At 50.5% G+C, this 25,416-nt stretch overlaps 8 protein-coding genes across 8 annotated transcripts; 3 read left to right on the top strand and 5 right to left on the bottom strand.

Annotated features, from left to right (window-relative positions):
* Positions 1–27: 27 nt before the first annotated feature.
* Positions 28–5,426, top strand: SCP_0115650 (Actin-like protein; the record flags this gene model as incomplete). Its single annotated transcript, XM_027753786.1, has 21 exons — positions 28–556; positions 608–710; positions 754–845; positions 894–1,769; positions 1,824–1,930; positions 1,984–2,008; positions 2,350–2,401; positions 2,454–2,473; positions 2,524–2,840; positions 2,902–3,010; positions 3,062–3,257; positions 3,317–3,416; positions 3,467–3,691; positions 3,750–3,830; positions 3,888–4,004; positions 4,057–4,101; positions 4,161–4,554; positions 4,610–4,659; positions 4,719–4,899; positions 4,951–5,105; positions 5,160–5,426. The coding sequence occupies 21 exons, from the start codon at positions 28–30 to the stop codon at positions 5,424–5,426; spliced, it is 4,041 nt and encodes a 1,346-aa protein (XP_027609587.1).
* A 158-nt stretch (positions 5,427–5,584) lies between these two features.
* SCP_0115640 (GTP-binding protein) lies at positions 5,585–6,512 on the bottom strand (the record flags this gene model as incomplete). Its single annotated transcript, XM_027753785.1, has 6 exons — positions 5,585–5,714; positions 5,773–5,980; positions 6,045–6,153; positions 6,220–6,350; positions 6,407–6,428; positions 6,480–6,512. The coding sequence occupies 6 exons, from the start codon at positions 6,510–6,512 to the stop codon at positions 5,585–5,587; spliced, it is 633 nt and encodes a 210-aa protein (XP_027609586.1).
* A 423-nt stretch (positions 6,513–6,935) lies between these two features.
* Positions 6,936–15,366, top strand: SCP_0115630 (predicted protein; the record flags this gene model as incomplete). Its single annotated transcript, XM_027753784.1, has 36 exons — positions 6,936–7,140; positions 7,193–7,629; positions 7,689–8,008; positions 8,063–8,171; positions 8,233–8,268; positions 8,319–8,331; positions 8,384–8,486; positions 8,548–8,683; positions 8,737–8,753; positions 8,823–8,850; positions 8,915–8,927; positions 8,981–9,023; positions 9,073–9,138; positions 9,196–9,526; positions 9,589–9,808; positions 9,858–9,887; positions 9,942–10,125; positions 10,177–10,236; positions 10,287–10,330; positions 10,388–10,512; positions 10,567–10,814; positions 10,868–10,899; positions 10,950–11,019; positions 11,072–11,108; positions 11,157–11,300; positions 11,349–11,432; positions 11,487–12,046; positions 12,102–12,459; positions 12,515–13,185; positions 13,235–13,630; positions 13,683–13,939; positions 13,995–14,067; positions 14,124–14,143; positions 14,203–14,302; positions 14,352–15,044; positions 15,105–15,366. 36 exons carry the CDS (start codon positions 6,936–6,938, stop codon positions 15,364–15,366), a joined length of 6,525 nt encoding a protein of 2,174 aa, XP_027609585.1.
* An 891-nt stretch (positions 15,367–16,257) lies between these two features.
* SCP_0115620 (hypothetical protein) lies at positions 16,258–16,473 on the top strand (the record flags this gene model as incomplete). The annotated part of the gene is made up of 1 exon (XM_027753783.1): positions 16,258–16,473. One exon carries the CDS (start codon positions 16,258–16,260, stop codon positions 16,471–16,473), a length of 216 nt encoding a protein of 71 aa, XP_027609584.1.
* A 156-nt stretch (positions 16,474–16,629) lies between these two features.
* SCP_0115610 (hypothetical protein) lies at positions 16,630–18,427 on the bottom strand (the record flags this gene model as incomplete). Its single annotated transcript, XM_027753782.1, has 4 exons — positions 16,630–17,915; positions 17,967–18,041; positions 18,098–18,290; positions 18,347–18,427. 4 exons carry the CDS (start codon positions 18,425–18,427, stop codon positions 16,630–16,632), a joined length of 1,635 nt encoding a protein of 544 aa, XP_027609583.1.
* Positions 18,428–18,499: 72 nt separating this feature from the next.
* SCP_0115600 (hypothetical protein) lies at positions 18,500–19,001 on the bottom strand (the record flags this gene model as incomplete). The annotated part of the gene is made up of 2 exons (XM_027753781.1): positions 18,500–18,564; positions 18,623–19,001. 2 exons carry the CDS (start codon positions 18,999–19,001, stop codon positions 18,500–18,502), a joined length of 444 nt encoding a protein of 147 aa, XP_027609582.1.
* Positions 19,002–19,184: 183 nt separating this feature from the next.
* On the bottom strand, positions 19,185–19,899 carry SCP_0115590 (hypothetical protein; the record flags this gene model as incomplete). Its single annotated transcript, XM_027753780.1, has 4 exons — positions 19,185–19,476; positions 19,583–19,694; positions 19,763–19,843; positions 19,893–19,899. The coding sequence occupies 4 exons, from the start codon at positions 19,897–19,899 to the stop codon at positions 19,185–19,187; spliced, it is 492 nt and encodes a 163-aa protein (XP_027609581.1).
* A 976-nt stretch (positions 19,900–20,875) lies between these two features.
* Positions 20,876–24,242, bottom strand: SCP_0115580 (hypothetical protein; the record flags this gene model as incomplete). The annotated part of the gene is made up of 8 exons (XM_027753779.1): positions 20,876–21,082; positions 21,143–21,528; positions 21,619–21,929; positions 21,987–22,580; positions 22,631–23,069; positions 23,360–23,745; positions 23,795–24,041; positions 24,092–24,242. 8 exons carry the CDS (start codon positions 24,240–24,242, stop codon positions 20,876–20,878), a joined length of 2,721 nt encoding a protein of 906 aa, XP_027609580.1.
* Positions 24,243–25,416: the final 1,174 nt, after the last annotated feature.

The following is a 25,416-nucleotide window of genomic DNA, read 5'->3' as shown; positions in this document are numbered from 1 at the left end:
TTTATACTCTCTTTGTCGATGACCACGATGTATACGACCACGGCGGCTCGCCCGTCGTCGTCAGACTTGTCTTTTTTCTCCAAGTCAAAATCTTCAAAGAATGTCGCGTCGAACGCGACTCCGAGCGTGGTCACCACGCGTGTTGCCGTCGTGCCAAAACCCCCTGACGGCACCCTTAAGCTCAAAGCTCGCTCGGCGACTCCTCCAGGCTACTCATCCATTTCAGACTCTGTAAAACGGCGAAGAATAGAGGAGAACGACGGAGGACCAGAAAAAACAAAGAAACCACGAGTTTCTCTGCCAAGCGGCGACGCGCGGTCGCGCGCGCCGAGCTCGACGCCCGCGAACAGTCGACAGTCTTCTGTATCACGCGCGTCGTATCCTCCTACACGAGATACGTCACTAGAGCGTGGCAGCAGGTCGCGCTCAGTCTCAGAATTTCCCCTTGCGGACCCTCCTCCGCGGGACTGCTCGATCGAAGAGGGCGGGAGACCCGGTGCGGGATTTCTGAGCTGCGAGAGTGTGGTGCAGAACTTGATGAAGACATATAAAGGATGTATGTTTACGTTTTCCCCTTCATTTTTGCGAGTCATTCATCGTTCTCCAGATTTTACGAACCCAAATGACCCGGAAGACAAGAGATTTGAGCCTCACCCCACGGATTATCCTGTTACGGAACTAGAGTACCCTAATACCGGGGCATGCGAGAGGTGAGAGCCGTTAGCGATATTCGATTTTTGCGACGACTCATAGGAAAACGAGATTTGTGCTGCTGGTACCCAAGGACAAGGACCATTACAATCCAATAATGTGTCTAGAGAATACCCTGCATACGATACTCGAGAGTACGCGATCCGCCCTTCTTTGTGGTCAGCACTGACGGCCATTCGCAGACTATCTTACTCCAGCCCAGCAGGCGTTATTTGGCAGTCTTCCCACCACTAATCTGGCCGACGATGACAGCATTGAGGCCTCTCCCCCACCATCAGAGTCTGGCAATCTGGCATCTCCTGCGTCGTCATTATTATCCCTCACTGAATCCTCTGTGTCCACATCATCCTCACTACCCTGCATCTCTATGCTATCATCCATCTCGGAGCTCTCCCCGTACGCGTCGCAGGGCTCGGCTTCTGCGACTCCCACGGTCAACTACCTTCGACTGCTTCGACGTGCGGTGCACAAGCGCGACGGGCCGCTGTTCCTTAGTGTCATGGCAGCCATCAATACACTCCTGCGGCTCCTGAAATATCCCCCCGTGCCCGAGGACCCGTTCGAACTGACGCAAGGCAATTGTATCCGCCGGGCAGTCAAAGGTTGGACGCATATCCCGAAGAATGTCATTACGCGTATTATTGATGAGACGTACCAGAGGGCCGTGGGCCCTCACTCGGCGATGCTGAACCGCTACGAGGCATTCTCGTCGGAGGTGTACGGCGAGCTGATGCCGTCGTTCGTCTCGCAGATCGTCCAAGCTACGGGCCTCAATTCGGACTCACTGTTCCTGGACCTGGGGTCCGGCGTGGGCAACGTCGTGCTGCAAGCGAGCTTGCAGACAGGGTGCAGGAGCTTTGGGATCGAAGTTATGCCTACCCCTGCGAAGATTGCGCGGAGCCAGCTTGAACAATTTCAGAAGCGATGCCGCATGTGGGGTGTGCGCATGGGGGACGTGGAGCTCGAGGAGGGCGACATGTTAACAAGCGCTCGAGTGGATGAGCTTGTGCCAAAGGCCGATGTCGTCTTGGTCAATAACAAAGTATTCTTAGAGTCCTGTGAGTATCCTTTGGTCGATCTTGTTCCTGTGCCCTGTCTAAATGTCGGAACAGTGAATGAGGCCCTACGTCCGAAATTCTTGGATTTGAAGGAGGGTGCCATTGTGGTGTCCCTAAAGCCATTTGTATCATCGACGCGTCTGACACGGACGGAACGGAACGTGAGTTTTCTCTTATAATAGCATTTTTGGTTCTCTAATCGTCTATTACACAGTTGGATGACATCAGTGCCATATTCCGTGTGTCAGAACGGAAGTACTATCCGGGAAGCGTTTCGTGGGGGAGTGGTGGCGGATCGTTTTATTTGCATCGCGTGGACCGCGAGTGGTATGCGAACTTCAAACAAGACTTTGAACATGCACGGACTACGTCTTCTCGCAGCACTAGAATGCGCCGGTGACAGTGGAATAGTCGCATTCATCCGAGACTTTCTTGTACGGTTTGAACAGTTTGTATCTTGCTTTGCATTTGCATTTTGTCTCTATATTAACGTGTAATACTGCTACCGATACGCTCTACATTATTGTTCGGCATTGTTGTCCACTGTGTTGACTCGAATTGCAATGTTTTTTGTGCTTAGCCGTGCTCACCACCGTCTGCGATGAGATTGATCGTTTTCCACGAAAGGAAATGTAGGTTCGTCGAGGGCGTCTGCGCTTGCGAACTTGAATTGATGCATCGCAGAATGGACCTTACTGCCGCTTGTCAGCATCCAGACTACTCTCCGCCGCTGGCTGCTTCCCCCATCTTCCAGCATCCATGCCCGAATCTCTCAACATAACTCGCACCCCGGTACCTTCCATCCCAGTCATACAGAGATCGGACTCATATGACGAATATCGGGGACACCACACCCCGCTTATCATCGACAATGGCTCGAGCAACCTGCGTTTCGGATTCTGCACCTCAAACATTCCGCGGTCGCAGCCAAATGTAGTGGCTAAGTTCAAGGAGCGCCGGACGAACAAGCCGATGATGCTCTTCGGGGACGGCGTAGATGTGGACAGCACCGCCAAGGCGCAGGCCAAGATGCCATGGGAGGGCGATGTTCTACTTAACTTCGAAGCGCTTGTGAGTTGGCTGTTGTGCTGCTTGCACCGTGAACTGAGTTTGGCTGCACCCGGTATGACAGGAAAATGCACTGGACTATGCATTCGTGCAGCTGGGCATCGACGCAGGCAGCATCGACCACCCCGTCCTGATGACTGAGCGCTTGTGCTCACCATTGTATTCACGCAGCTGTGCGTTGCCCTATTTTCTAAGGTGTCCGAAATATGCTGACCCGTATTCAGCGACGTCGGAACTGATGTTTGAGCAGTATTCTGTACCGTCACTGGCGTATTGCGTCGACTCTGTTATGTCCTTCTATCACAGTTGTAGTGCTCCTGTTCCTTTCAGGTCTGACGGTATAGTTGTTTCATTCAATACTGCATCTACTTCGGTCATACCCGTGCTGGGAGGAACAAGTCTCATGAAACATGCCCAGCGGTGAGTGTCATTCGGGGGATCATCTCTCGAATGTGGCTTTCTTATATTTATTCGTCAAGGATACCATGGGGCGCCTCCCAGGCCACGGACTATCTGCTCAAGCTTATCCAGCTGAAGTACCCCACGTTTCAGACTCGTGTTACTAACAACCAAACAACGGTACGTTCGCCTTGGCTGTAGAGAACATTCGTTTTGACAGATGAGGGCAGTGGATGCTCCATAATTTCTGCGAATTCGCGACGGACTACCCCGCTGTCCTGCGCGGGTTAAACGATCCGCTGAACCTGCGCGAGTCCGAACGTATCATCCAATTTCCGTTCACACTTCCCGTAGTGGAAGAGAAGACTGAAGAAGAGTTGGCGCGCGTCGCGGAACGGAAGAGAGAGCAAGGGCGCAAGCTACAAGAGATTGCGGCCAAAGCGCGGCAGGAAAAAGTAATTCCCAGACAGTGTGCTAATCCGCGTTAGTGTGTTGATCGCAGTCCTTTCACAGCTCGAGCGAAAGGAAATTGACCTAAAGCGCCTGCTCACTCTCCGCGAGAGACGCGACGAGGAGAGCCAGAAAGACTGGGGCGTGCGTCGTCTTGTCCGTTTATTTCTCAGTATTTATAACATAATGTGGAAATCCTAGGACATTCTTGAACACGCGGGCTACGAGAATGATACCGCTCTGGATAGTGTTATCAAGAAGCTTGAAGGAGACCTCAAAAGAGCGAAGAAGAAGGAAGCGGTCGGCGAGGATGCTGAGGTATTCATCAGATTAAGTACCGATAGCAGTGCTTCAATAATCTGTTCTACAGGAAGAGCCGCCATCCTTCCCGCTTGTCGATGTTGCAGACGCCGATGTATGCCCACAGTTTACTCTGCTGATGCGTATGCGTTGACCCAGTATCATGTTCTACAGCTAGACGAGGATGGCTTGAAAGAAAAGAAGAAGCAGCGACTGATGAAGGCAGGATACGATGCGCGCGAACGTGCGAAACGCGAGAAAGAGCGTGAGAAGGAGGAGCGCGAGGCTGAAGAGCGGCGCGAGGAAGAAGAACGCGACCGCGATCTCGCCGGTTGGGCGACTAAGCTGCGGAAGGAGCATCAGGCACGAAATCATCCATTTTGTTGGGAAGTCCTTCTCATGGATTGCCGTTCGGTTCAGACCATCATGAATAAGATCAAGGAGAGGAATCGCCGGCGGATGGCGTTGACGGACAGGAAGAGCGCAGCGGCGCAGGCAAGGATGAAGAACATCGCAAATCTTGCCGCGGACGATCGTGTGCCGAAGAAACGGAGGAAGAATGGCGGTGGTGTGTGCTGCTGGTATCGTTAGCACGTATCTTTTGTCTCTAACAGACGGTTTAGAAGACATGTTCGGGGCGAACGATTCAGATTGGGCGATATATCGCCAGATAGTAAGGCCCTCCATGTCTGCTCAAGGGCGCGACTGATGCGCTAGCGTTTTTACTCGCAGAATAATGCAGGAGCGTCGTCAGACGAGGAAGAAGATATCATAAATCTGCAAGCTGTAGAGCAAAAGCTGCTTAACTTTGATCCCACATTCACCTCTGAGCACACGCATGCAGCATTGTCGTCGCAGCGCTCGGCACTCATGTCCGCGTTCAGGCCTCAGTACGAAGAAGGGGATGTGGAGGGTGTGTCCCGTCTTGTTCACCAAACGACTTGTCAGTCTGACTCTGGTGCAGGTAACGCTCGGATCCATTTGAACGTCGAGAGGTGGCGAGTGTGCGAAACTTGGTTCTCACCCAGTATGGCGGGCGTGGATTCTGCTGGTGTCGGCGAAGTGTTACAGAACGTCCTCGCCCGCTTCCCCGATCATGAGAAAGCCCGATTGGTCAAGGTGGGTATTAGTTGTAATAGCTGTTCCTGCCGCTCAGTTTAGGCTTCCACTCAGAACGTGTTCGTGACCGGCGGACCATCGCAGCTCTCAGGGCTCGTACCACGTCTGCAAGCAGCGCTGCGCCCAACATTACCGCCCGAAATGCCGCTGGAGATTGTGCGCGCTGCCGACCCCCTCCTTGACGCGTGGAGAGGCATGGCGGATTTCGCGAAGACAGAAGAGTTTAAGCGAGTCGGCGTGACGAAGGCGGAGTATGATGAGTGGGGTGGTGAACGAATCAAGAGATGGTGGGGAGGAAACTGGAACTCTTCTGTGCTGTAAGATCGCACACCATTATCCAGCTACCCGTTAGAGATTTTGTGTCGATATATCTACACTGTTACATCTGACTGGGCAGTCATTAAAGAACCAACCAGCGGGAGAATATTCATAACAACATGAAGGTATGCACAACAAACAAAAGTCTCTATTAAAGCATCCTATGAACAGCATCCACCTGAGGTCTGACTTGTTGGTTGATTGACCTTAACCGAACCTTCTGCGCTCGAAGCACCGCCAGCTGCTGCAGCAGCATCTGCTTGCGAGTCGATCAGCCGTGTCTTGATATCCCTATTGGACCAACGGGTGTCACGGTATGCATCTAGCGTAAGAGCAACTCAGAGCCAACCTTGCAAGTGTGAAGAACGCCTCCTCGACACCCTCATTTATCTTCGCCGACGTCTCCATAAACTTGATACCAAGCTCGTTCGCGAGCTCGCGGCCTTGCTCCTCTGTCACGGCACGCTTGTCTGTCCAGTCCGACTTGTTGCCGATGAGGATCTTGTTCACACCCTCCGATGCGTGCTGCTCGATGTTCGCGTGCCATGTGCGGATGTCTGGCAGGCGTGGGTCAGCATTATAGTCAGGGTCCGGCGACCACGGTCTGCGATTGAGACCCACTGTTGAATGACCGCTCGTCCGTGACGTCGTACACAAGCAGAATGCCCATAGCACCGCGGTAATACGCCGTCGTGATTGTCCTAAATCGCTCCTGGCCAGCGGTATCCCACTGCAGGCAGTGTCAGCGGCTGTGCAGTAACTGTGGGGACATCTGCATGCGGTAGGGAACACGCACAATCTGGAGCTTAATGCGCTTCCCATCCAGCTCAATTGTCCGGATCTTGAAGTCGATGCCGATGGTAGTGATGAAGGACGGCGTCCAGGCGTCGTCGCAGAATCGTAGCAGCAGACATGACTTCCCGACACCTGTAGAGTATCACCAGAGTTAGTGCAGCTCTCTGCAGAAGTTTTAGCAGTGCTACCTGAGTCACCAATCAGCAGTAGCTGTGCTTACAGGGTCAGTATCCAGGGGTCTCAAGTACTAAGTGAGCTCACCTTGATCAGAAAGTCGTAGTGCGGAGGAGGCATATTCTGAACTTGGGATCGTAACGAATACGAAATGTCTCTGGAAATGAAACGGTGCTCCTGAGCGAAGAAATGTAGGAATTCGAGGAAGTCGAGAGGAAGCGTTGCCTGCTTGCCCTGGAGGTGGTGGTTCTCCACGTGCCTGGAGCTGTGACACCTTCTGCGTGACAGAAAGGTAACGGGTCACGCGAATATTGGTCACACACTCGCGACGCGTTCAACTTGACCACCTAGCTAGTGCCTCCACGCAGCGTTGGGTTAGAGAACTCGCTGCCAACTGTTGTCTCTAAAATTTTTGTCTTTGTGTTTGATTTACCCCTATTTTTTGTGCAGCTCCCTGTCACGGTATCACTTCCCTCAGGCCCCACGCAAGTTCCACCTTTCGGGTACTTGCCTGTTGGATACAGCCAAGTGCTTCCGCCAGTCATGCAAGCTCAGCGTGACAAGGGGCGGAAGGTTCGGGTCAAGCTCGACATGAGCCTTTTCGATGCTTCGTTGCTGAAGAATGAGGTGGCGCTTGAGGTCGCTGTTGGCGTCCTCGATAGCAACCTCGGGAATCCAGCAATGAGCATCGAGCATTTCATTGAAGATCTAATGGCGATTCCACACCTACTTGAGTTCGCTCTGTCAGGTGAATGAGATTCTTTGCATATTTCATCTACTTGCCTTACCCTTATCTACAGTCATGAGCGATACTTCAACACGAATTTTTTCGGAGTGGATCCATCGGAGCTTTCCTAGAGATCCAGAAAAGTTCGCATCTTCTGTTGCGGCAACACTGCTATCTCGCTTCTCGTTATATTTCCACTTTTTGCCCTACTCAGCCACAGCGGAGGAGCCAGGCAATCTGCACGAATACCGGCGGTCTGTTCAACTTACCGGGCCCGTGCTTGATGTGCTTGCCCGCCAAACCTTTTCTGAGGAGGACGACGAAGCTGATGAAGAGGATGCATATATTGTTAAGAAAAGAGGCCAACAGAAGAAACGAAGGCGGGCTGCGCGTAGTACCGCCATCGACCCGCAGATCTTCAAAAATCTGGGGCTTCAAATTCCAACCACCAAAGTTGAAGCCCAGGAATTGGCATTCAAGATTCTTGAAGAGCAATGGGAGATTCTTCAGGTTTGATTTTGATTTGATTGCATGCTTCCTTCTCGTGATAATCAACACCATTCTCACAGTGTTATATCTCGATGTTCACCTACCCGTCGCTTAGAGAGGCTATTCGAAAGGCATATATTCCACCGACGACCCTCTTCCAAGACGCATCTGTCACTAATACTGAGGTAGGGGAAGCACCATCGACAGCTGCAGAGATGAAGGGAAATGAGATACCTGCCGCATATCCGATGGTGCAGCCTATGAAAGCCGCACTGTACTTTGACAGCGCTGACGGATTCGGAGAATGGCGCATTCTGATATCCACGCGCGCTGATGCAGATTTACGTCAGACCCGCAAGCGGGATACTAAGCTCTTCGGGATCATAGTCAAGAAAATCAAGTGAGTTTCTGTACTGAGACGTGCGTTACTCCGCTAAAGTGCGTTGGGTATCAGAGAGCTATCAAATGGTCACTTCTCCGACGATAATCAGAAACGACTGACAGGCACTGAGACTGACATTCCCATCTATGAGGCGAAGATGACGCGGGATTCACGTCTTGTGGTAAGCTCGCTGCATCCGACTCGACTATAGTGCACACCGAAGACAGTGACCTGCACCTCAGTATCAAGTTGACTGCGTGCCAGAGTATGAAAGTGATGTGAGTGGATCCTCTGTGAAGTAGTGCTATTGTCCTTAAAGACTGCACAGGTGGAACGGCAAGGTCTGTTATCATTCTTCACGAGCATCCCCCAGAAGTGACTCTTGCAACAAAGTGCTCAAAATCTTTGGTATCTACACCCATGCGCAATTGGACAAACGATTTTGGGATGGCGTCGGTTATCAACTTGGAAGAAAGGGGAAGGAGTACAAACTACGGTAAGTCCTCGATCAAGCCATATTAGTCGAGAGTCATTAATGACCATGTGCGACATATAAGCTGCGTCTTCCGCAACAAACCACGCCAATCTGGAGGCAACGTCATCATGCCAGCGTCATTTCCCCCACCCACGGAGGGACGCACTCTGGCACCATCATCAGGCTGGCCAGATTTACACAAGGATGATCTCGAGAAGGTACTCATCAAATCGTTATGGAAGGGTAGTACGACGCTTATCACCTGTTACAGCTTCATGACTTGCTTGTGTAAGTTGTCAGTAACCGTAGATCGATGCTTGGCTGATTCCACCGATCCACCGATCGCCGTTCCTACAGTCTAGAAAAATATGTCACTTTCTCGCAGGTAAGCTATAGCTGTGTAGCGTCATGCCTGGTAGTCAGCTTTTTTTGACCGGTTTCATGTGTAGGCCCTCTTGAACAGTTAGTTTCGATATCATCGCGTTCGTGGACGTTCTTACAACAAACTGCGACAGGTATACTGGCAGAGCAAGACGTAGCTCATGTATTCGACGTATCGTACGTGCATTCATCATCAACACCGTCATCGCACTCACCCTCGGAGAAGGTCACAAGAGAAGAAAATAATTGAACATCCCTCTTCTTGCTATGTTCTTGGAAGGAGCGGCACTGGGTAAGAGTTTTATACAAGCCGTCTGGATTATTCCGATAATAATCTGCATTTTCATAGGAAAACAACGACGATGCTGTTCAAAATGCTCGGTATTGAGCGTTCATGGCAGGCGTTTGCAGAGACAATGCCGAAACCACGGCAGTTATTCGTCACTCAGTCCCGCGTACTCGCAGAGAAGGTTGAAGAATACTTCTCGAAGCTGCACGAGTCGCTCGCCACAGCCAACCAATCCGCAGAGGAGCTAAAGAAGACAGTAGCGTCGAAGACAGCTCGACACGAACAAGGTCTCGTGGATCTCGATGAGGAGATCGACTGGCGTGGTGATTTGCCGAAGCGATTCGGGGAGTTGCAGGATGAACATTTTCCTATGTTCATCACATTTGACCAGGTCAGGCATGCTATTAGTAAGGGGCGCTGCCAAGGTTTTAACGAGATATTTCATCTTTACAGCTTTGCAGATTACTGGAAGCCGAATTTGGCGAGTTGTCAGGCTCCTATGGGCTGAAAAATGGTAATCTATCTGCAATGAAAGAGGACAGTCCTGAAGAGGAGAACAACGAAAGCCTGTCTAACGATTACATGCAACAGTGCCGTGCAGCATTTGTTTCCTTTGGAACATTCATGGAGTCGTACTGGACACACTTTCCCCAGTCCCTAACCAAGGGTCTAGGTACGTACGTCTCGGTATTCCCTCTTTCTCCTTCTGACCAGATAAACAGATCCTAGTCTGGTATTTGGCGAATTTATGGGTAATTGGTGTTCACTAGGTTCAAGTGCAGTGACGATCTCAATATTTTTCCCAGGTGTTATCAAGGGTTCGGAGCAGACACTTATAGGCACGGCTGGGTTCCTGGAGAAGGATGCATACTGTGGTTTGAGCCATCGGACACAGGCTACCTTCGCCAATCAGCGGGACTTGATATACAAGCTCTTCCAGGCTTATTTGAAGAGAAAGCGAGAACGTGGAGACTACGATGCAGCTGACAGGTACGCGGTCAGCCTCACGTCATAGTATACCAGCACTAATTATCTCCATAGAACTCACGCCATCTTGAATGGCTTACGTGAAAGCGTACCGGGGAAACAAGTTGACTTTGTGTTGAGTTGATTTTGCTAACTTATTGAATTTACTTTTAATGAATGTACAGCTATATCGACGAAGCTCAAGACAACCTCCTGATTGACGCCCTAGGTAGCACTCACTGTACTCATGCTGTGAGCAGCCACTGACTACTGGTTTCTTACACAGTCCTGAGAACAATATGCAGAAACCCAGAGACCGGTCTCTTCTGGGCTGGAGATACCGCACAGACCATTTCAGTCGGAAGTGCATTCAGATTCAATGACTTGAAGGCGTTCCTGTACAGAATTGAAGTAGGTGGTATTCGTGGTCTAAGTCGTTTCATCTCGCTCACATCCAACCTGCAGACGAACGGAGGTACTGAGGCTATGACTCGTACTCAGCCTGAGTCATTCCAGTTGGCGGTGAATTATAGGTCCCATGCCGGGATCGTGAACTGTGCCCATTCCGTCATCGAACTCATCACCAGGTTCTGGCCTCATGCAATTGATACCCTCGCCGACGAAAAGGGTATCATTGATGGCCTGAAACCTGTTTTTTTCAGCGGTTGGGATGAAGATAGCGTCCGCTATGAGCAGTTCCTGTTTGGTGAATCGTAAGTCTGTTTTGGGCTTCGGTCGTTGTGCCGCGATTCTCATTTTTCGATAGAGGCAGCCATATAGAATTTGGTGCACAGCAATGTCGGTACAGTTTTCGTCTCTCTAACCGAGACATGCTCATTGGCTTTCAGGTATTCTCGTCCGCGACGACCGCGCTCGCGAAAAATTGCGTGAACAAGTAGGTGATATCGGCCTTATAATGTGAGTATGGTTTCGTGTTGAATGAAGTCGAGCTAACGCCAGAATACGATAGGACTTTATATGAGAGCAAGGGATTAGAGTTTAACGATGTAAGGTCCCTTATTGATATACGTAACCTGATCGCCCACATTACTCAGGTTCTGCTGTACAACTTCTTCCAAGACTCCACTGTCGATCTTTCTCAATGGCGTGTAATATTGAACGCCATGCCTCAGGACCACAGGGAAAAGCTGCCTGCCCCTCGCTTCGATGATGCCCGTCACAGTGGTATATGCCGCGAGGTCAGCCCCTTAGTCGCGTATCTTTGATGTGCACTCACCACTTACTAGTTAAAATTTCTTTACGTGGCTATTACTCGGGCAAGGAAGAATCTTTGGATCGCTGATGGTTCCGGGAAATGTGAACCGATGCGGGTCAGTTGACCAGCTCAAAGCACTCGTATAGGCGGCCATGCTTATTTCTTGTAGGTATTTTGGACAGCGAGGGATCAGATTCAGAACTGCTCTCCGGGTACCGATGTTCCACGTCTTGCCATGTCGTCAACGCCAGAAGAATGGAAAATGACGGCTCTTGCACTTTTCAACGATAGGCGTTACAGTCAGGCGATGCATTGTTATGAACGAGCATCTCTCCCGCGAGAGAAGGCTGTTGCTCATGCTTACTATCTCCGAGAGCAGGCTAGGTCAACCCCAGCCAGTACCCGTGGAGACGGTATGACCCAGTCGAAGGCGTTCACCACTGCGGCCGAGGCATTCTGGGGGTCTGCCGAAGAGGCCTTTTTAGAAAAAAGATCTTATTTTCGTATCGCTGCTGAATGCTACTCTATCAGTGGGGACGATGGCAAAGCTGCTCATGCTTACTTCAATGCATCAGAGTTCACGCTCTCTGCGAAGTCTTATAGAAAAGCGGGTTTGTTCGACGAAGCTGTTGGGGTCATCCGTGTCCACCGAGAAGCAATGAATCAAGACGTCGTGGAGAGCATCATCGACGTGTCTCGGACAATCTATCTGAGGGAGCGCAAACTGAAGTAAGTCGCTTCTCAGATAGCAATGAATTAGCTCAGTTGACTTGCTCTTTCATAGACAAGCTAGGGACCTTTTCAAGTCTGACGATGAAGCACTGGAATACATGGATGATTATGGCCTCGATATAGCACGCGCGACCCTACTCGAAGAACTAGGCAGGTTCGCAGACGCTGCTGAACTTCACTTATCGGAAGGTCGTACGCTTGAAGCAATCGAGTCGTTTTCCAAGGACCACGGAAACCCAGATTCGCTTCGACGTGCATCTCAATGTCTGCTTGACGGTATGTGGAGCAGCCTTTGCTTTGGAGTCACACCAAATTCCGAGCTGGCGACTTCCAACAACACCCTTCAAAAACTACTCCGGCTGTTGGCACGTTTAGACGTCACCGACTTGGACAGCAACATGCGTGATGAGGTACGTAATATATACATATCTCCAAGATAGTTTATGCGTGGCTGATCTGTAGTAGGTGCTTATGTTCCGAGCGATTGTATCATCTGAGTTTGAAACGCTCTTACAACTGGGGGAGAAATTTCTCCACGTACATCACGACGAAGCTGCTGCTCTTCTGTGCTTCGATCGTGTCTTTGGAACCTCTCTGAAACTTCAAACCGCGTCACTTCCCGAGATTGCTGAACAACTGCGCAGCTTCCTCTTTTATGTTCAGTTGCTGCAAAAATTCGCTAATGATGTGGATCCTGACAATAATGGTGTCATCAGACGCTTGTTTGGGTTCCGTTCCCCTACACAAGAACTTTTTCTGCTGCCTAAAGAGACCTTTCTCTGTACACAGTGCCAAATGTGTTCGACTCCAACATGGCAAGTTACCGAAGAAGGGGCGTTGGTTCCACGATGGGTGCTCAGAACCTTGGTCCGTCAGGTCCTCCGCGTCGAGCGTCTTCTTCGGCGAATCCTGGTTGAAAACGAAGCATGCCGTACAGCACGGACGTTACAGCCCTGTCTGTCTTACGTCGTCTATGGTCAGTGCCACAGAAATGATTGCCCACAAGTTCATACTAGTGCCGCGTCATATGATGCGAAAACATACAATCTTCGAATTCGGATTCACCTTCAACAGATCCTCATCTATCACACTATATTTGCAGTGGAGGATGTAAGACAACAAGTAAGGCAGCGTCGGTGCGTCTCCAAATGTGCGAATTTGCCATGGTGACTAAGATTTCTCCAGACACTGGCTCCGTCAGTTGTACGAAAGTCTCAATCCTCCATACTACAAGATGGGTTCATTACATATACTGGATGTAGCAGCCATCCCAGAGTTTGAGCAAGGTCTTCAAATTGTCGGAGTCTGGACTCGAGACCTCCTTCAATCTCTCAACCCCTTTGTTTACAATTTTGAGCTCTCGAAGTCATTCATGACATCGTTGTTGAGGCTATCGTCCCTTAGCTTTTCATTTGATCCTCAGTTTGCTCACAGAGAAATCCCTACGATCCGATGTGTCACAGTTCGCAAGCCAAGGATACTCCTACGAGATCCTGGGAAATATTATGTGGTACCTGAAATTGTAGGCTTCCTGGCCGACACACATCCTGCGTCTTTGTCCATGGGCATTCTATTTGCGAAGTGAGTCACTAGGAATGCGAAGGTGTCTATGAGGCTGACGCATATGATGTAGTCACATACTTGAAAAGAGAGTCCCAGTGGACATCAGCGTACTATGTGACTTCTTAGACCATTTGTGTGGTCTACTGGTTATTTCTACTCGCTATCAGCAAACTGGCACTCTCCATGAGGTCACTCTTCCTCGTAGTTGGCTTATGAGCCTCGCCCGAGGCTTTAAGAGACATGGCGAAAGACAAACCAATCTTCTGTCCTTATATATCAAACCAATGGCAGACTTGTTGGAGCAGATCTACACGGGCTCAAATGCAGGTAATGTCTCACTTGTCTGTGCCCGGTGAGCTCAGCCAAAGTTGACGTTTGGAAGATCATTTGCTCTTTGAAAGTCGGGATTTCGGGTCGCTTGGCTTTGCCGTGAGACAAGTATTCATACTGCGCATGTGAGTGCTTTACCCAATAATTTGCCTGGATGTGCTCTTACTCCGTATCTACATAGCTGCAAGAACTTGTGTCTTCGTGCGTCAATATCAGCCCGTACCGATATTCGTTGATTGACTCATGACACCTTCTGATAGTGGGCTACAACGTCAGGAATGAAGAGCTACGGCGAAACATTGTTAGATGCATAACTTCCATCCGCAAGCCAGGCAGACAGTTCAGCTTCATGCTTGATGCGTATGTGATTATCTCCTTTCTTCTCGGAAGTTCCCTAATTCTCTTGCAGATATGTGCGTGCAAATATTTGGGATAAGCTTGCCAGAGAAATACGCCATTCTGCGATTGGAACACCCCTGGACGAGATGATTCATTTGATTGCAGCAAACAAGCCGCAGCGCAAGCCTCTGCCCGGTATGCGCCAAGTAGTCTATAGTGTCATGGAAAACATACCGTCTCTCCTGACCACAACGGCGGTACTGCGGGCTAACGCTGCTGAATTTGTACCTGCTCACCTTGCTACAGCAGAACCCACAGATAACGCCGAAGATGGCGGGGAAGAAGCGGACGATGGCAAAGAGGATGACGTTGAACAGGCGGTGGACTTCGAAGGCGTTGCGCTGGCTACTCAACCAGAGCGGAGTGCAGCTTCTGCCGAATCGACGGAAAGGGAGATCACTGCTGCCCAGGCCATTCTTACGATCTATCGTCAGTATGTTCGACGTTGCGCGATCACCATGAGCCCGTTGGGAGCGATGAGGCTTCGTATCCAATCTGCATTCGCAGATAAATCCAAGGAATTGGAATGGCCGCCGAAGTCTTTCTACCGACTCCTGTTCTTGGGTCCTCTACCGCATCTTCTTGTCTCTCTTGAATGCATGCGCGAGCATTTGTATTTCGCGAAGAAGCAGGCGAGGAGGCGAGTCAGTAAGGTCGCGCACATGGAGTTGGAGAAAGCTCAGGAGAGTGTCAATATTCAGAGGTATGTCTTCTGTCTATTATAATTTTCTACGTCAATAAAATGCTGATGCTGGGCGGGCAGTGAATTGCTGAAGGATGCAATCCGACTCCACAAAGCGCTCGATTTTCCCTCCGACTTGCACCAGCGGCGGAACGTGGACGAGTTGAAGGCGCTCGTGCTGAGCGTCGAAGAGCTCATGTCGCGCCTTCCCGCCCGCACGACGCTGCAGTGGCAGGACGATCTGAAGTTGGCGGTTAAGGGAATTGTCCAGGAGAGAAGGATGCCTGCAAAGAAGCCCAAGCCCGAGCTCAACGTCGAGGACGACTTTAGCTTGGAATGCTAGACGTCTACGACCTTGCAATTACATGTACCATACGGTAGTCACTTCTAATAGTTGTACTTTCGCTGTCATATGTCGTATACCGTGCTTTTGCGATGCTTTTGCTGTAGAATACTTACCGGTTTGCATCTTGCTGTGTTTTCTGCTGTCGTATCTTGTAGTCACCTTGTTGCGTTTTCTTGATTTCTTGGTGTACGTTTTGTTACCTTGCTGCTATGGTTCCTTGTTCCTTGTCAAATTTCAGTGGTTTCCTGCCTCTAGCATGAGCTCCGAAAGTATTGAAGGACTAATATCGCCCGGACTGACACTTTGAATAGCTCAATCACAAAAAATAATCGCACTCTTTGAGCTGTTTAATCAGCATACGAGCAAGGGCTATCAATTACAAGATTCGTATGCCTGGGTTTCACTCAGGAATTCGAATTTAACAGTGCGTTTGGGAAATTGTAGGACAGTCTACGTCATCCGAACGAAGTCAACTGATGCGAAGACCAGCTACTACACCTCTTTTATTCTGCGCCATCTAATCATTAGACAGACATGTTGGACAATGCCAGGACAAATATTGGAACTGACCTTCTGCTGAGGCATTATCACTTCAGAAAATCAGTTGAGACGCGCCTAATACACCCCCCAAGGGACACTCTGGGATTACTATTCGTCGTACGAGATCTTTGACTACCAGCGAGGGCTCCACGCCTAAACAAAGATAGCTGATATACCAGAGGAAAGTTTTCGATCGCACCCGATCATAACCTGTATTCGAGATATATTCGAGCACCTGGACCTTACATGTTACTAAGCTAATTAGCTTGCCATATGGGGTGGGTACGGCAAGCTAATTAGCTTGCTTCCCCTATTTTAGACATACTGCCAGTAACATACCAAATAGCTATGCTTTCCCCTACCGGCACAAGTCCTCCGGCTATTGCGGATGACCCGAGGCTCCCGATGACGCAATCTATAGATAGCGGGAGGTCTGGGCGGTCCATCCCGCCGGGCGTTGAGTATACCGTCGGCTATTCCCGCTCCCGCCGCCACGCGCGCGGCGCGCCGTCCCCGCCCTCGTCGGGCACGACGCCGACACCGTTTTCCCCCTACTTCCCGTAGTTACTGTTACTTTTCCTTCGTTTTTTTCGCAGTCTAATGTAAATAGAGTGTAGTATAGATGGCTCAGACAGTCAGCATTAATAAATCAATAGTCTTCTGTATTGTGAGGTTCAATACTGAGAACAGCGGTTTCTAACACACTCTATGCGATACGGGCTATATATTTAGCAACGGAGATGCATCAGTTGCAAAGAGCGAGGGAGCAGGGCCAGCCAGCATGAAGACAAAAGGAGTAGAGACACCGGGTGCGAAGGTGGCAGGAGCACCGGGCGCGAAGGTGGTAGGACCACCGGGCGCGAAGGTGGCAGGAGCACCGGGCGCGAAGGTGGCAGGAGCACCGGGCGCGAAGATGGAAGTAGCACCGGGCGCGAAGATGGAAGTAGCACTGGGCGTGAAGATGGAAGGAGTGCTCGGCATGAACATGGAAGGGGCATCACCGGGCACGAAGGTGGAAGGAGTGCCCGGTACGAAGGGGGAAGGAGCTCCAGGCACGAAGGGAGAAGGAGCACCGCCGGGTGCAAAGGTGGAAGGAGTACCGGGCGTGGTGGCAGCAGGTGCAGGGATGGGAACGGTAGGGCCAGGGGCAGTAGGCAGGGCAATGACAGGCACAGAGGTAGTATTGCAGGCAGAGGCCAAGGCAGGGGGAACACGACGGCGACGAGTGGAGGGACGATGAGGAGAGGTGGCCAATGTGGGAGGGACAGAGACGGGTGGGGCAGGTTCAGAGGTGGTGGTTGAAGATGGGTTCGTGTTCTCATTGCCGGCAGCTTGCTTCTTCCTTGGCCCCTTCTTCATGCCTTTGTCCGAGCGCTCCTTGCAAGTTTTCTTCTGAACCGTGAGGGGGTTGCCGTCAGCACCTGTGACGATGTTGATGAAGCTGCTGAGAGGCTGGACAGTCTTGGCCTTCTTGTGTGCTCCTGCACCATTGGCCAGTGCATGACGTTTTGCACTGGAGGACGTCTGACTGGACGCGCCCTGACCCACGATCAATGCTGCAGAGGAAGGGGATGAGGTATCGTCATTCGCAGACCCAGCCCCTTCATTGATGGTCATCGTAGCCATGGCATTAATGTTGATGGGCTCGCTGTTGGATGCGGTGGACTCGGGCACAGGTGACTGCACAGGGGATGTGGGTAACACACTGTTCAGCTCGTCCTCCTCGCCCTCATCCTCAGCTGTCGGCCCACGCATCTCCCGCATTCTTCCTTGGAATCGTTCCTCCTCCCACTCCTTGTGTTCCTCATCGTTGAGAAGCTTGAAGTGTGTCGTGCCGCTCTCCCATGCACGATACAGGAGCTGCAGGTCACCCTTGTGGGAGATGTCGCCAGGGCTCTTGAACTCTTTGAGGGGCCAGTTGACGACGGTAATGCGATAGCGAGCCGTCATCCTCTCTTCAAAACCTTTGTAGTACATTTTCGAAATTTTTAACGGAGAGATATCCTCTGTAATCTTCATCAGTCTCATACAGAACATAAATGTAATGTAATACTCACGGAGCTTCTGAATGATCAATGCACTTATCCTCAGCTTGAGGTCAAGTATCTCCTCGACATGATTCATCACAACTCCTGCAATGAGTAGTCAGCAGTGACCTCAAAAGATGTGCGATCCTGTTGATGCTTACCTTCCACGCCGGAGATGCCATAGGATTCCATCTTGATGGCAAATGTCAGGATGTCAGTTTTTGTCTTCAGGTAGAAGTACTCAGGAAGGCGATCGTTGCTAGCATAGACGAAGGGCTGGTTATACTGGTCCGTGCTTGAGCGAACCGCAAAAAGTAAAGTCTCGGTGCCGGTACGTTGACTTAAGCCTTCGAGCTGTGGAAGGTCAATTAATATAAAATCGGTACAATCAGTGGAGCATAAGTACTTACCTCACGGGATATGTTGTTGAGAGTAGAACGAGCATCATAGAACACGTTGATGGGGGCGTTATGCTTGGCCTTCGCCCTCATCTGTCACAGCTCATCGACTTCCTGTATGTGGTCCTCTGTCGCAGCTACCTTGTCAGCTTCGCTCATGACATTCTATGTTGCCGATATCTCCGCCATGTATGCAGAAGCTTTCTTGTGCGGCATACCCGCTGGCAGGGCTGAAGGACATGTAAGTAAGTGAGTATGCACAACTATACCGAATGTAGTGGGACTCACCTTGATTCATGCGCTGAACTTCCATGCGCTGGAAGACATTCCAGCGGCTCACTTTTCTCTTCAATGAGACAAGGCGAGAGTGCTGCATGACCTCCTGGTGGTAGTACTCAATATTGTGAGAACTGAAGTGCTCCTGCAGGCGCGCTGCTTGCTGCCATATCACATCACGGGCTTCGCGAAGCGCCTCTGCATACGTCTCCTTACATTCATACCTCTTCCCTTTCAGGTATGCCTTCTGGGCAGGTGTCTGCACCACTGCCTTGCACTTCGTCCTGGACCTCCATGGAGTTCGCGTTCTGGTCGTATTTTTTGGAGCGACCTTTTTACGCTTTTTGTTAGAGAGGCGCTGAAGGCCGTCATCTTGAGCCGTCTGCACCATGAGAAAGAGAAGAATGCGTCTGACACATAGAGATGTTGGCACCTGTTAAGAACACGTCTTCGGAATCCCAGGACTATCTTCTTCAACAAACTCATGTGATATAATTGGTCATGTCAGAATCACTGTTAATATTATGAAGTACAAAATCTGTGGCAAGATAGCCACAACATATCATACAGAGCATCATGAGATAGGGGAATGTATGCGAGAGTGCGGATTATAAGTAGTTGCAGCCTCCCATAGGAACTCTACCTCATCAACTACCATACCTCTCACAACCAGATAGTTGACGAACTGCTCGAGCGATTGGCTGGTCAGGTAAGCCTGATTGATAGCCAGCATGGCCTCGACATTGCCACCATATCCGTGGGTGTGAAGGTATCGATCTGCGAGATAACCAAGCTCGGTGTTGAGGGGTACGTCAGCGCGCCTCTCGTAAATGGTTCCGACTATTCCAGTGAGCGATTGCTCATGCCTATAACAGATGGTCGCAGGTACAGACACGCAAGAAGAACTAGTTGAAGTGCCATGATAGGATGTTGAGACAGCAACAGAGATCGGAGAGTGCATAACAGCAGTACCGGAATGCCGGAGAAGGACTTACAGGAGTGGAGGGGACAGTGACCAATGGGCTGCGAGGTGGGGTCGAAGGTAAAGCAGGGGTGCCTTGGTTATTCTTGCCCAGCCTTAAGCCTGGTAGACGCACAAAATATCAGTGGCGTTGTTATATACTTCATCGCAATCAAATACCACTGGCTTACCTGCCATCATGGATATGGGTATGTCGACTCCCAAATGACCCGTCGACGGTTGAGCGGCTGCAGAAGAGCGAGGTGTCACAACTAAGTTCTGTCAGCTTCACGAAGTCGCACGGAATGCGATCAGACTCACCTTGCATCGGCGCCTGTGCTGTACTCTGCCCAGTCGATCTCTGACTCGATAATGCCAGCTTCACTGGCTCTGGACGAGGTCCTTTGCACATGTAGTACACGAGAGCATCAGTGAGGACCAAGAACGATTTATGCTTCTGCCGATGGAAGCCCAGGATCTGCTCCTCTGCTTCATCATGGCCGTCCCTAAGTGATCGCGAGGTGATCAGAGTTTAATTCCATTGACATGACCGAGAAACTCACCATCTAAGATAGATACCAGTATTTTTACCTCATACCACGGCGTAGTAGTGCAAGTCTACAAATTTCTTCATAGTGTTCCTAACCTCGCGCGAGTTCTGTAGTGTATCCAAGAGGCCCTCTAGGTGTGCGTGCTCATCATCGAAGACAGCCTGCAAGGTGACCGCTTCCTCGACTTCGGCAAGCTTATGTAGCTTCAAGACAATTGGGAAGGGCTCTGTATAGACACCTAGCACAATGCCTTCAGGACTCGAATGTCAGAGATTGTGAGTTGCGAGAACAATACCTTGATAACGCAATATTAGACTCACCGATCGTTGTATACTGTCGTTAGTCCAAGCCGATAGACAACAAAATAAGGTCCATCTGGTGGCAGTGTAGCAGTGAGGCCTCACATGTGGGCAAGATCAAGAGAGTGGTTGAAGTGGTGCCGCACAACCGGATGGTGGCTGCACAGGCAAGTCGCGAGTCGCGAGTTGCAAGATGTTCAGTCTGATCGTGCACTCAAACTGTGAGATCAGTTTGTAGCGGACGGGGCATAATTTTCTAAGCTCCACTAAGTATCACAATATATTTCTATTAGTTCACCCCTGCTGCAGACCAATTTTTGTACACCCCCAATGCTTGCGAGACTCGGAGGTTTGAATTTGGTTGAACTGTACTCCAACATTTGTAACACTTCTGCCGCTCGTCCATCTAGCACATTGCCGTAAGAATTGATATTGCTAAGAAGTACATGACATGCTAAACTGTGAGGTTGCACATATAATCAACTATGCCGCCGATATCCCCCTGGAGCTCATCCTCCTCCTCCTCCTCCACTTCAGGGTCCACATCATCGTCCAAATCTGGGGCCAATGACGAAGAAGCCAGAGGAGGGGCCATAATCGCAGACCCCTTCCGCTGCCCAGGGGATGGGGCACCAGTGAACCCATTCAATGTGTATAGCCGCTGAAGTCGCATAAGGTGTTGAGCATTCACATTGCAGTGGTGTTCACAAAAATCTTCTACCGCTCCACAGATCGAAGCTTGCTGCTCCTTCAGCTGGTTGATGACTGCAGTAAATTGCAATTCCTCATTGCGGATGGATGTATGAAGACAGCGCACCTCAACATTGCACCGCTCGAGCTCGACATGTGCTTGGGCAATTCGACGTGCCTGCTTCATTGCTTCCTGAACAGCAGGCCTTGTCCACTCCTTCTGACGGACATCATTGCGGGTATCCTTGAGAATATGGAACTCGTCGATGAAGCTGTAATGGGAGACCTTCGTCCAGTCGGGGGTGGGACGTGGAGGGACAAGGGCATTGGCAGCAGCATTGTACACCTTGACAGCATTGCGAATCGCCTTGCAACGGACCTGGAGCGATTTGGCGATGTGAGTACGGACCCGATATGCTGGGGGGGTGTATGAGTCATAGCAATGCATGAATAAAATCTGTTACTTGCCGGTCTGGGAGAGATTGAGCTTATGCAGTTCAAACAGACGGTGCACAATGAGATGCTGCAGGTTGTCGAGAGCATGATGGTACTTGCGAGTGGAAATGTACTTGACGGTGGTGATGTATTCATCATCAGTTGGCTGCCAACGACGTGCTATGCCCATCTTAACTTCTATCACGATGACATCATGATGGACCTTGGCTTGGTGTTTGGAGAGATAATGTTTATTCGTCTCAAGCTTGCGAGTCCAGGATACGTCCACATTATATGCCACACGCCCCGATGTCGGCTCCATGAATATATAGTCATTGGGTGTTGTGGCGAGGAACTGGGTGGACGTGTTCTCAAGGTGTGCTCTGCAATGAGATCCAATCAGAATGATCGTGCACAAGAATATGAGCATCCAAACTTACGTGATGGTGCGCAACTCCTGGAGACTTTTGACGTAGGCCATGGCGTGGATATCCCACTCGGGTTCCTCACCGAGGCTCTTGAAGTATTCACGCTCCTCATGCGACCACTTGGCGAGATCTTCATGCATGATCTGAAGAGCCGCTATGGCTTCTTCGAGTGCGGCTCCATCCTCCTTGATGATCTTGAGAGCCTGGACATAGTTGTTGAATAACATAGTGCTGAGATTGGCGTACTTCTCTATATCCCACTGGTGGAAGAAAGCATCGATGAAGAGGCGCTGGCGAAATCCCGACGCATAGCGTGTGATGGCGGCAAGGTTGTTTGATGCGCTAAATATCCTTTCCATCGTCTCAAGGTCTTCGAGACCCATACCTTCGATGATGTTCGGGTGATTCGTGAGTTGACAAAGATAGTTGTGGGAGTAGCCGTGGAATGCATTCACGCAGCAACGGCACCGGCGCCATTGCCATTCAGGTCCCAGTGAGCTACGCTGTATTGTATCCTCAAAGATGCAGCTGATGTCGTAACCTGCCAGTGTCTTGTCACTGAGTACTTCCAGCGCCTTTGCAATGGTAGTAAGCGGATATTTTGCCCTAATTTACAGGTTAGTGAATTTTTATGGCATCCGATGTAATTCACTTACAGCTCACCGCTACGAACCATGTCGATTAGCCACAGGATGAACCCGTGGGGACATGCGCTCGCAAAGATCCCAGTCTCTTCAAAAATACCCCACATGCGTTTTTTTTCATCCGCCGCCGCCGCCTTCCAGTTCTCCATGCAAGGAATGATAATGTCGCTGAATGCCCCATCAGTCGGGTCCCCTCCCTCTGGATCTCCGCAATTGATGTCGTCCTCCTGGCCGTGTTCTTCCAGATCATCACCGTTGCTTGGGGTGCTCGAGGTCTGGCGTGGTGGCACTTCGTCCACGTACTTGTCGACAAATTCCTGCGACAGATAGTAGTCGCTATTGACAAAGACTCGGGTATCACCTCGAATGTGGTTCCCGACCTGCGCGATCCACTTCAGCAAATTGTTCCCATCCATACAGAACATGCAGCTCCACCGGCGTGGTGGCTCTCCTTCAAGCTGTGGGACTGTGAGTACTATGATGCTCGGACTGCAGCCTGACTACTCACCTCATATGTACAAGCAGGGCAAGCATTGAGCACCCGCCAGTTGGACGAGTCTCGGCCGAGTGCCAAAAAGACGCGCTTGTCAACAGCACGCAGAATTTCGAGATAGATTTCAAAAGCGTCGGAAAGGAGGGTGCGATAGTGACGGCGATACGAAACCTATCACAGCGGGGTAAGAATTATAAAGATAAATCCACAAATATTACTTGCCTTGTAATAATGGCACAGGAGCTTACCGAAGGCTTCAATGCTGAATGAAGCCTTGACGAGCCTCAAGCTCCGGAGGAGCTCCAATGTCTTGAGTGAGATTGCCATAGATGGGAAAACAGGTGATGTCTCTAGGTAGCCATTGAGAACGAGTGCATGCGCCATGGACCTAGAGTCCTCTGCACGAGAGATGGTGGCCGATGAAGCGAGAGAGTAGAAATCCATCACATTGATCATGAAGTCATAGGGGGAAGGGTCATCTGTAGTTGCAGGCACATTGGGAGGCTGCTCAGGAGCGTATTTCCAGGTAAGATAAGCATCGATAAGGTCGGGGATGAGGGGCTGCCAGTTCTCATCCATCCTATGCATGCGCTGGCACCAAGTGCGCGCATCTTTATACCACCGTGCCTTCCACCTGTGTACAGAATGTTAGATGATGAATAACTACCATTCATAATACATACTCAGAGCCGACGATGTCCCGCACAGCATGCACGAAAGACGCATCACCTTGAAGGACCTCGGGTATATCTTCCCACTCCATGCCGTCCTGCGGTCTCGCAGATGAAGGGTCATGTCCTGTGTTTGGTGCTCCTGCTCCCTCTGCTTCCCCGGTGTTAGCGAATGGATTATCGGGAGCGCTCACATCTCCCATGGGAATGTCATCTTCTCTGATATCTGAGAGTGCTTGAAGACTCTGAGCACCCAGTCCTGTGAATAATATGAGCTGGACACAGGTCAAGATCCACCATATTACTTACCTGTGACCGCCAACCGATACCGCTCCTCTGCTCGCTGTTGTTCCCGGGCAATAGCCTTCGCACCATAAACAGCTTCGCGGTGGTGCTTGGCATGTCGAGAGGATGATCTACCAGAGATTACAAGAGATGCTACATGCACCGATCGAGACATGCCCTGGCAGTGGGTGGCTCGCGTGCCTCCCGCCATCATGACGACAGAAATGTTGTGGATGAGGCGCCGAGTGTGGCTGTAGGCGCGGAAGGCGCGTAAGAACTATGCACGTGATCTTGTTGAACATCAGGCTTAATGTGAAAGATAAATGCTGCATTACAATAAACTAATAGCCTGCATTATTTACATTAGACTGCAAAAAAAACGAAGGAAAAGTAACAATAACTACGGGAAGTAGGGGGGAAACGGTGTCGGTGTCGTGCCCGATGAGGGCGGGGACCGCGCGTGGCGGCAGGAAAAATGAAGGAAAAGTAACAGTAACTATGGGAAGTAGGGGGAAAACGGTGTCGGCATCGTGCCCGATGAGGGCGGGGACGGCACGCCACGCGCGTGGCAGCGGGAGCGGGAATAGCCAACGGTATACTCAACGCCCGGCGGAATGGACCGCCCAGACCTCCCGCTATCTATAGATTGCATCATCAGGAGCCTCGGGTCATCCGCAATAGCCGGAGGACTTGTGCCGGTAGGGGAAAGCATAGCTATTTGGTATGTTACTGGCAGTATGTCTAAAATAGGGGAAGCAAGCTAATTAGCTTGCCGTACCCACCCCATATGGCAAGCTAATTAGCTTAGTAACATGTGAGGTCCAGGTGTATTCAAGACACCAGAGCCCTACAGTCGTTTGCATTAGTCTCGTAACCAGACATTCACATGAGCAACCTGGTGATTACCAAATTGGGTGTTTAAGATGTTGGGTCGCTCCCGAGAACGTCTGGTGAAATTTGTATACAGGGGGGGGGTATGTCACATGGGCGTGACCTCAGCCAAAACTCAAAACATCCGAAACTGAGCGCGGCGCATTCGCGGGTCACAATGCCTCGAATATGGTCCAAGGTACATGTATGGTGGCATACATGAACAAATTTTTCCAACGGAGGTCAGGAGATGCACAGGTACGTGCGGGACGACAAGCGTGACACATGTTGTGCAGGAGCTGGCACTCAGGCCATAGATGTAGTGGTCTTCTGGAAATTAATTAAATTAATTTAAATTAATTCAAAGAGAAAGGAAAATTTGCCAAACAGTGCATGCTATTATGAACTTAGGCTGTCCAGTGATACTGCAGAGTATCTATCAGTATGTCTGCACTACAACATCAGAGAACATCACATAG

The sequence above is a fragment of the Sparassis crispa genome (assembly GCF_003851025.1).
Source record: "Sparassis crispa DNA, contig_000000F, whole genome shotgun sequence".
Lineage (NCBI taxonomy): Eukaryota > Fungi > Basidiomycota > Agaricomycetes > Polyporales > Sparassidaceae > Sparassis > Sparassis crispa.
The sequence above is the reverse complement of the archived record's forward strand: the minus strand, read 5'-3'. Positions and strand labels throughout refer to the sequence as shown.